This window comes from Onychostoma macrolepis, chromosome 09, assembly GCF_012432095.1.
Source record: "Onychostoma macrolepis isolate SWU-2019 chromosome 09, ASM1243209v1, whole genome shotgun sequence".
Lineage (NCBI taxonomy): Eukaryota > Metazoa > Chordata > Actinopteri > Cypriniformes > Cyprinidae > Onychostoma > Onychostoma macrolepis.
In genome coordinates this window covers 747,073-757,072 of record NC_081163.1, presented here as the reverse complement: position 1 = coordinate 757,072, position 10,000 = coordinate 747,073, and the positions used below count along the sequence as shown (strand labels likewise).

At 37.6% G+C, this 10,000-nt stretch overlaps 1 protein-coding gene across 3 annotated transcripts in view; it reads right to left on the bottom strand.

Annotated features, from left to right (window-relative positions):
- Positions 1-10,000, bottom strand: part of LOC131546651 (serine/threonine-protein kinase Nek5) — a 23,775-nt gene that overhangs the window by 5,528 nt on the left and 8,247 nt on the right. For all 3 annotated transcript variants that reach the window (XM_058786413.1, XM_058786414.1, XM_058786415.1), the window contains exons 11-14: positions 7,226-7,332; positions 6,253-6,331; positions 1,935-2,039; positions 1,774-1,854 (exon numbers count right to left, since the gene is read on the bottom strand). In XM_058786413.1, coding sequence (XP_058642396.1) covers positions 1,774-1,854; positions 1,935-2,039; positions 6,253-6,331; positions 7,226-7,332 — 372 coding nt within the window. The remainder of the gene's footprint in view (positions 1-1,773; positions 1,855-1,934; positions 2,040-6,252; positions 6,332-7,225; positions 7,333-10,000) is intronic.

Here is a 10,000-nt window from a genome sequence, read left to right as displayed (position 1 = left end):
ATTTAGAGACAGCTGTAAATTCCCTGTGGCTGCCAGAAATATGTGAACTTATTTGGTGTTTTGCTATTTAAAGTGCCCCTATTATGTATTTTTGAAGTTGATCTTTCATGCAGTGTGTAACACAGCTCTCAGTGAATGGAAACATCCTGCGAAGACACACACGCTTTTTAAATATAAATTTCTAAATAAAAAAATACATTTAAAAATTTCATATGTATGTATATATATATATATATATATACATATATATATATATATATATACACACACATATACATACACACTAGGGCTGCCCCCTAATAGTTGCAGAAAACTCGCAGTCCGTGACAGACAGATTGGTAACGGCTATATCAGGAGGACATCCAAACGATGGACGTCATTCATCGACCTCAAATATGATTTATCATCTGAAATATGTAAGTATTAGCAACTTTATATGGCCACTCAATCTAATGTAAACCTAGAGAAATGTGCACTATTGAAGTGTTTGTGTGGAGTGTGGAGATTATTTGTAAAATAATAATAATAATTTGTATTTATATAGCGCCTTTCCAACACTCAAGGTCACTTTACAAGTCAGGCTTAAGGAACAGAGACAAAGAGACATCAATACCAGAAGACATAACATACCAAGAGCTAAGAGTAATATACAGAAACCACAAGATTAGATTAGAGATACAGAGAGAGTGAAGATAAACATCCATAACAGGGTACAATTCTCAGAATATGACTTGAAGTGTAATACTGAGAGGAAAAAATGGGTTTTTAAGAGGTTTTTAAAGGAGAGAAGGGAGGATGCCTGACAGATGGTTTGAGGAAGAGCATTCCACAATCTGGGAGCAACAACACTGAAGGCCCTAGCTCCCATAGTCACCAGACGAAACTTAGGGGTGACTAACAACCCCTCAGCAGAAGATCTTAAGGAGCGGGCAGGTACATAAGGCAGAAGAAAATCAGATAAATAAGTAGGACCAAGGTTATGGAGAGCTTTATAAGTGAAAATTAGTATCTTGTAGTTAATACGTAAGGATGAAAGCATATGGGATGAAAGGATTTCATTAAATAATGAAAGCAAACAGGCTGCGCTTTCTGCCGTCTCGGTCTCTGTGAACTTGAGCGCGAAACTCTGTGTATATCTTTGCCTTACAGACATTAAAAATAATATATCTATAGAGAGTGAAATGTCTACTTCAAATGAACCAGTTCAAATGGAAAACAAATATTGTCAGATTATGTAATTATTATGATGGTAAGAAACATGCATACAGGCGTGTCCACCACTGTGTAGAGTCAGTGTCGCCAACTTCATCTCTTAAACCGAGAGCAAAAAAAGCACTAGTTTATCAAATTATTTAACTGTTAATGCAGTCTCCTTACTGTTTTTCACTGATACATTCATAATCATTACTTCTGCCGGTGCGCTGTGGCATAATTTAAAATTATATATTTTATAATAAATATTAATAAACACATTTGTCTGTATGTATATTAATAAAACACTTTTACAAATCATAATCATTTATATATTCTGAGGTAGCTCATACCCCAAAAGTGGGTTACGATGTCCCCATACCCTGTTCCAGTTATTACCATTAATGAGATCCTGAATGATCATAATCGTCCTGCTCGTCTGAACTCTAAATGTGCTTCAGTTCATCAATAACTGCACATTGTTCTTAAGAGTGTCTGATTCCAGCTTCCTCCCTATATACTAGTGCACACTCACATGTAAACAGGTGCATCAGAACACACACACTGAACAATAACACACACCTCAAGCTCCGCCCTCATCTTCATCCGTCTGACATCATGATGATACTGCTCTCTGATTCGCTGCAGCTGCTTGAGGTACTCCTGCACACACACACACACACACGTATGTTATTTAGTGATCACGAACACTTGCGTGTCTCGTCCGCAGTGTGACGACTGACCTCCTGTCCCTGTATTCTCCTGCCCTGAGCCGCTCTCACATTCCCATGATGCACCAGTGGGTTTGACTGACGGCCGTCAGAGTCTGCTGTGGACGGTCTGAGACCCTAAACACCAGAAACCACCGATGATCCACACCAGATAAAACACTTCCTCAACACACAGGCAACACTTCAGCTCACACAGACAGGTGACAGAACTTCAGATACTGTATATACTGTATGTATGTATATAAAGAACTCTACATCAAATATATTCAATATTATTAAACTGACGAACAAGAAAATCACCTATTTCAGAGCAAATACGTGACTATATTTTAGGGATGCACTGATGTATGGATCAGTAATCAATATCAGCTGACAAAATCAACTATCGGCAATGTCCAATAATCAACTGTTGAAAAAGTGCTTTGTGCTTTTTTTTTTTTTTTAACTTTTGATATGAAACAAAGCCTCAGCTCTCAAATTCTGTCCATTTTATTACTAAATTCACACAATAAATGGTGCTTTGATGCTCTTTAATGTATCGTGACAGATCACTGTAGCAAGAGTCTCTTCCACTTTAATAGCATAAAATAAACATGAGTGAACATCAGGTATATACACACACACACACACACACACACACACACACAGTCAAACCAAAAATATTTATTTATAACCAGATATAATTTTTTATATATTTTTTTACTAGTGGGTGCTGGACACTATAGTTCATTTGTGTAAGTGAAGATAGCAAAATAAAGTCAACTGTGACATATTATACCCACAAATTCTTCATAAAGTAAAATTGATAAACATTTGGGACCAAAAATGATTCAGACGCTTTGAGCTGATCATGTTTTGCTGAAGTGTTTTTCTTTAATTGCTGATGTGATCTTTTCACACACAGACTGAACAGAATGAAGCATTGCTTAGTAATTAGTTGAGCTTAATTGGTTTTATCTAATTGTGTTCTTAACTTAAACAGCTGACAGCTATTCAACCCAATTCATTACAGACCTTTCTCTCAAAGTTATCTGACATCATCAAGATCAGTTAGTTCAGACGCAGTTCAACTCGGAGTTCTTCTCGTATTTTATTATAGTCCAGGTGATATGTGCAAAATCTGAGGTGATATGTTCACTTTTTCATAAAAGCATGAAGCTTGGTACAATTGTGCAGTTTAGTGCCCTGAACATTTTCAGAAATGGAGCCATCGCAAAAACACCTCGTGGTTGCCATGGCGACCATTTTACTGTCCACCATAACCAAATTATGTATGTTGTGTCATATTTCCAGAACCAAACATGATAACACAGAAAAGGCAATGTCCACCCCCATTTTTTGATGGTCAATGATTACAATGATACCATATACAGCAGCATAAACTGTTCAGGTGAAGAGTTAATTGTGAAATCAGCAATGTGAGAAGAAAATCACAGTATCTGAGTGTCAGAGCATTTACAATAGTCCATATTATGGCTATTAATTTTTTCTTTCTTTGATAATTAGCTAATATTTTAGCTATCTGCACCTCTGTCATTTTCTGTGGGTCTCTGGAATTGTCAGTCAGCTGTCAACAAACTTCATTCTGGCCATTGCTTCTCAGTCTGCTCTTAGTCTCTTGGTCTTCTCATTTCTAATAATTGGAAATACTCAACCCACTCTTCCCTATGCAATAAAAAATCTTTTGAGTTTCATGCTATTATGGTAACAGCTCCTGTTAAACTCCATGTTGTAATGATTTATCGCCTTCCTGGTCAGCTGTATGGGCTGCTGTGCTCACTCTCTGTGGATGGCAGTCCACTTGTAGTCTTTGGTGACTTCGAAATGCATCTTGAGAAGCCTAACATTGCAGACTTTCACTTCCGCTCCTAGCTTCATTCGATCTCAAATGGCTTACCACCACAAGCACTAACAAATCAGGCAACCAGCTTGACTTAATTTTCACATGCAATTGTATCACAGACAACATTTGGTAAAACATTTAGACATCCCTTTCACCCTTCCATCTTTCCTCTGTAGTGTCATCCTCTCTTCCTTCATCCACGCATTTCTCATCTCTGGATGTATCTTTATGATCCACTTTAACTTCTTGTCGGGACAATATCTGTCTAGACAGGCCAGTGCATACTACCCCTTCTAACCTAAAAAGTTGCCCCATGTATCATCATCTTTATTGTATTTTTGATGAGCAGTCTTTGGGTGGGATGTACTAGATTTCTCTAATACAAAAATTAAGCCAAAATTTTTGTGGGGAGAGGAATTTATTGAAGATGGTAGTGAGCAGAAGTTCTTCAATATCGATGTTAGCATGTCTTCCTTCAAACAATCTTAACCCTTGTATGAATCCTAGCTTCTCCCAAAGTTCTGACTGTGGGATATAATTTTATACGTGAAGACAAAAGGGCTAGAACCAATACTGTTAGGACCTTCCTGCTGGAGATCCTGCACAGATCTCAGGCTGCCTGGCAAACATCTCGGCATGGATGAAGGAACATCTCCTGCAGCTCAACCAAAGACTGAGCTTCTCGTTTTCCCTGCCACTCCGACTCTACAGCATGATTTCATCATCCTGCTAGCTTCATCAAACATTATTCTTTGGTGACCAGTTGACCTTCAAGGACCATAAAGACAGCCAGATCATGCAGGTTTGCATTGCACAACATCAGGAGGATCAGGCCCTTCCAAACAGAGCATGCTGCACAACTTCTTGCCCAGGCCCTTGTCATTTCTAGGCTGGACTAGTGCAATGCTCCTCTAGCTGGACTTCCATCATGCACAATCAAACCTCGACAAATGATTCAGAATGCAGCGGCACCACTGGTCTTCCATGAGCCCAAAACGGCCCACTTCACACCTCTCTTTATCTCCCTGCACTGGCTACTGGTTGCGGTTCGCAGCAAGTTCAAGACATTGATGTTTGCGTACAGAACAGCCACAGGCTCAGCACCGCCTACTTCCTCCTGACTCTTACGAATCTACATCCCCTCCACAAGCCTGAGATCTGCAAGTACGCGATGCCTCGTGGTAACATCACAGAGAGGCATTTTCGTTCACCTTTCCTGTAGCTCAAATAGTAGAGCATGGCGCTAGCAACGCCAAGATCATGGGTTTGATTCCCAGGGAAAGCAAGAGCTGATAAAATGTAAAAACTGTAACTTGAATGCAATGTAAGTCGCTTTGGATAAAAGCGTCTGCCAAATGCATAAATGTAAATGTAAATGGTGAAATGATCTTCCCACAATCGCAGTAATTAACAAGAACACCCGACACATTATCTGACAGCAACACTAATTTAATCCCAAACCCGACCCATTTGACATAAAAACTCGAACCACACCTGCATTAAATCTCCTACATGAGGTAAACAAAACTCATTTATTAAAACTTTTATTCAAATTGTGAATAGATTAAATACAGAAAGCAAGCAAATAGCTCTCCCTTTAATATAATCAGTACAGCTGTCAATCAGTGGCAGCGCGGCTGGCTACATTGCTCAGCGTGTACTGGACCGAGTCAAATAGTCTTGGTTATTGGACCTGCAACCCGCCTGTGCTTGTCACGTCCGGTCCGCACCCGCACCACACCCTACACATAAATATTATTCTATCCGTTACATCAAATATTAGCGGATCACCTGCGTGTACTCATTTTCATTGTAATCCTTCTCATAAAGTCACTGAATTAACCGTTAACTGTTCACCTGATTGTGTTGTCGTCTGCGTGTGATGTTAGAGCGTTGCTGAGAGAGAACAAGAATGTATTGGAAACATTCTTCTTGAAAACAATCTTTTCATGTATTATTGTATAAACTATTAGTTAATTATCAAAGAAAGAAAAAATTAATAGCCATAATATGGACTATTGTAAATGCTGTGACACTCAGATACTGTGATTTCCTTCTCACATTGCTGATTTCACCATTAACTCTTCATCTGAACAGTTTATGTCGTTGTATATGGTATCATTGTAATCCTTGACCATCAAAACATAGGGGTAGACATCACCTTTTCTGTGTTATCATGTTTGGTTCAGGAGACAAAATACATCATTTGATTATGGCGGAAAGTAAAATGGTCGCCATGGCAACCATGAGGTGTTTTTGCAATGGCTCCATTTCTGAAAATGTTTAGGGCCACAAACTATACAAGTGAACCAAGTTTCATGCTTTTATGAAAAAGTGAACATTATTTTCACATATCACCTGGACTATTACCATTTTCTAAACTATAATGAATAAACTGTGATATAATGTGAAAAATGTTGACGGTGTCTGAATAAATTTTGGTTTGACTGTATATAGATATAGATATGATTAATTTTCATCTCTCACCAGTTGTTTCTGAGCTCTGAGTTTGTACTGATGGGCTTCACGTCTCCTCTGAAGATACTCATCTCTCGCCGCTGCCACACTGAACACACACACACACACACACACACACACACACACACACACACACACACAGGTTAACCTATACGCTGACTGACCATATATTCATATAAACACCATCCTTTGATAGTGACAGTAAATTAGATGTTAATTAGAGTTTATATGAACTGAACACAGATCAGATGACATGAACCAGCATTTGAAATTAATTTAATTTGATCTGACTGTATTTCCAATCATATTAGTCACATGCATAATGTTAAATATATAAGTATATCCACATTTACTCACATACAGTTCTAACGATCAGCCTAACAGGCTGGTTTAATTTAGCCTGAGTTTACCTGGTTTTATTGTGTTGTTTTAAAGTCTCATGTGATTATTATAAATACAACATTCTTTTGAAACTTATTTCTATTTTAAGTAATTCTTTTAACACCTACAAACCTCTCCCACAGTAAAATCTGACACCATTTTAAACGTTTTTATTACCCAGCCTGTGAGGCGGATCGCTACACAGTACACTCACAGAACTTGACCAGTGTTACTTCAGTATTATTTATACAGTATACAATTATAGTTTTTAATAATGTTTAGAATTTTTTATATTTTCAGTTTTCATTTTAATTTTAGTAACTTTCTTATGTGCTTTTCTCATTTTTATTAGTTTTTATTTTAAATATTAATATTTAGGTTTAATTTATGTTTTAATTCAGATTTTTATTTCTAGAAACTGTATTGCTTCAGTTAGTTGCCAAAGCAACATTTCTAATTTTCATTTAAAGTTCTTGCTCTATTATAACCCTGAAAGCGATCCATACTGTACAGCACATCTAGGCTCTGTGGCTGTTTATATTCTGTTCTCTGGAATAACACTGCTGATGAATAGACGAGAGCGGATCATGAGGTTTCTCACAGTCTGTACGGCTCCAGAGCAGCGGGTCTGTGTTCGTCATGATCCGGATCCGGACCGATACACCGCCGCTCGTGACCAACCGCAGCCGGAACATCAGGCTTTATGTGCTGAGAGATGAAAACAATCAGATTTATTCATCATTTCAGTGCAGAATCAGACATACTGTGGTCGTATCTGGACTGAGAGTGTATTTTCACTTATTTTAATCAAATTAAATGTATTATTATAATGCACAGTCACATGACTCACAGTGCGACTAAAATTCAGGGTTAATATAGTCATCTAAAACTAAAACCATAAAAAACTATTCTTGTTACTTAAAATAAAATAAAATAAATGTTAACTGAAATAAAATTGAATATAAAAATGTATTTTATTTCAGTTAGTTGCCACAGTAACATTTCTAATTTTCATTTAGTTTAACTTAAATGCTACATTTACATCTAGACTTTTTGCAGACGTCTTTATCCAAAACGACTTACAAATGATGACAATAGAAGCAATCAAAACCAACAAAAGAGCAATGATACGCAAGTGCTCAGTTCATTCTCAGCACATAGACTCTTTCACCTAGATATCACTCTATAGAGACTGTGTCTGTTCCCTGAACTAGAAAATACAGAAAACATACAAACCAATTTAAGAGTAACAATTTAATTGATGATCAACAAATGAAAAATGTATATAATACAGAGAAACAAATGATAAAGCTTGGCTTACTGAATATCAGGTCTCTTTCTTCAAAAGCACTTTTTGTAAATGATATGTTCACTGACCATAAACTAGATGTGCTTTGTCTGACAGAAACCTGGCTAAAACAAGATGATTACATTACTTTAAACGAGTCTACACCCCAAGATTACTGTTACAAGCATGAACCACGTCCAAAAGGTAAAGGGGGAGGTGTTGCTACAATTTATAGAAATATTTTCAGTATCTCTCAGAGGTTGGGTTTCAAGTATAATTCCTTTGAAGTAATGGTGCTTCATATAACGTTATCCAAAGAAACAAGTGTTAATGATAAATCCCTGTGATGTTTGTACTGGCTACTGTATACAGGCCACCAGGGCACCATACAGACTTTATTAAAGAATTTTCTGATCTTCTATCGGAGTTAGTGCTGACTGCAGATAAAGTCCTAATCGTTGGTGATTTTAATATCCATGTTGATAATGACAGAGATTCGTTGGGATCAGCATTTATAGACATTCTAAACTCAATTGGTGTTAAACAACACGTGTCAGGACCTACTCATTGTCGAAATCATACTCTAGATTTAATACTGTCACATGGAATTGATGTCAGTGGCGTTGAAATTTTACAGCAGAGCGATGATATCTCAGATCATTATCTAGTCTCCTGTATACTCCATATAGCTAAAGCTGTAAAGCCAACTTCTTGTTACAAATATGGTAGAACCATCACCTCTACCACAAAAGACTGCTTTATAAATAATCTTCCTGACTTATCTCAGTTCCTCAGCATATCCAACAGCTCAGAAAAACTTGATGATGTAACAGGAACTATGGACTCTCTCTTTTCTAGCACTTTAGATGCGGTTGCTCATTTACGCTTAAGGAAGATTAAGGATAAGAGTCCAACACCGTGGTATAATGAGCACACCCGCACCTAAAGAGAGCAGCCCGGAAAATGGAGCGCAGCTGGAGGAAAACTAAATTAGAGGTATTTCGTTTAGCTTGGCGGGAAAGTACCCTATCCTACAGAAAAGCATTAAAAACTGCTAGATCTGATTACTTTTCATCTCTTTTAGAAGAAAACAAACATAACATGGTTCAAATCGTACTTATCTGACCGCCATCAGTTCGTAGCAGTGAATGAAGAGGTATCATATCGATCACAAGTGCAGTATGGAGTACCTCAAGGCTCAGTACTAGGGCCGTTACTTTTCACGCTTATATGTTACCCTTAAAAATATTATCAGGAAACATGGTGTTAGCTTTCACTGTTATGCTGATGATACTCAGCTCTATATTTCTTCGCCCGGTGAAACACACCAAATTGAGAAACTAACGGAATGCATAGTCGATATAAAAAACTGGATGATGAGTAATTTTTTACTGCTAAATTCTGAAAAAACAGAGGTGTTAATTATCGGACCTAAAAACCCCACATGTAATAACCTAGAACATTATCTAACACTTGACGGCTGCTCTGTCAATTCTTCTTCATCAGTCAGGAACTAGGTGTGCTGTTCGATAGCAATCTTTCATTTGACAGCCACGTTTCTAGCATCTGTAAAACTGCATTTTTCCATCTCAAAAATATATCTAAATTACAACCTATGCTCTCAACGTCAAATGCAGAAATGTTAATTCATGCGTTTATGACCTGAAGGTTAGATTATTGTAATGCTTTTGTGACGGGTCTCCCGTTCTTCCTGCTAGGGCCGGCCAGTGGGTGTGGCTGGAGACTCATCAAGTTGAACGATGTACACCTGTTCTCCCCACTATAAAGCTTAGGTTTTTTTGGCATGCTGGGCTGCTCCTGTTTGCGTCTGTTTTGAGTTTGGGTCTTTGTTTACTTGGCTTTTGTTATTTCCTTGGTTCTGTCTGATGCTTTGATTTAATCATGTGCCTGACAGAAATTGTATTTGATTGTGTTGATTTCTTGTTTTATTTACTTTTATATTTATGTTAATAAATGTTTTCATTGCACCCAAACCAAGCTGACTATGTCCTCCACTCTTTTGTCACGGCTTTGAGCCAGACGTGACACTTTATTGGGTGGTTGTTCTGCACGCTTGATCAACAACTT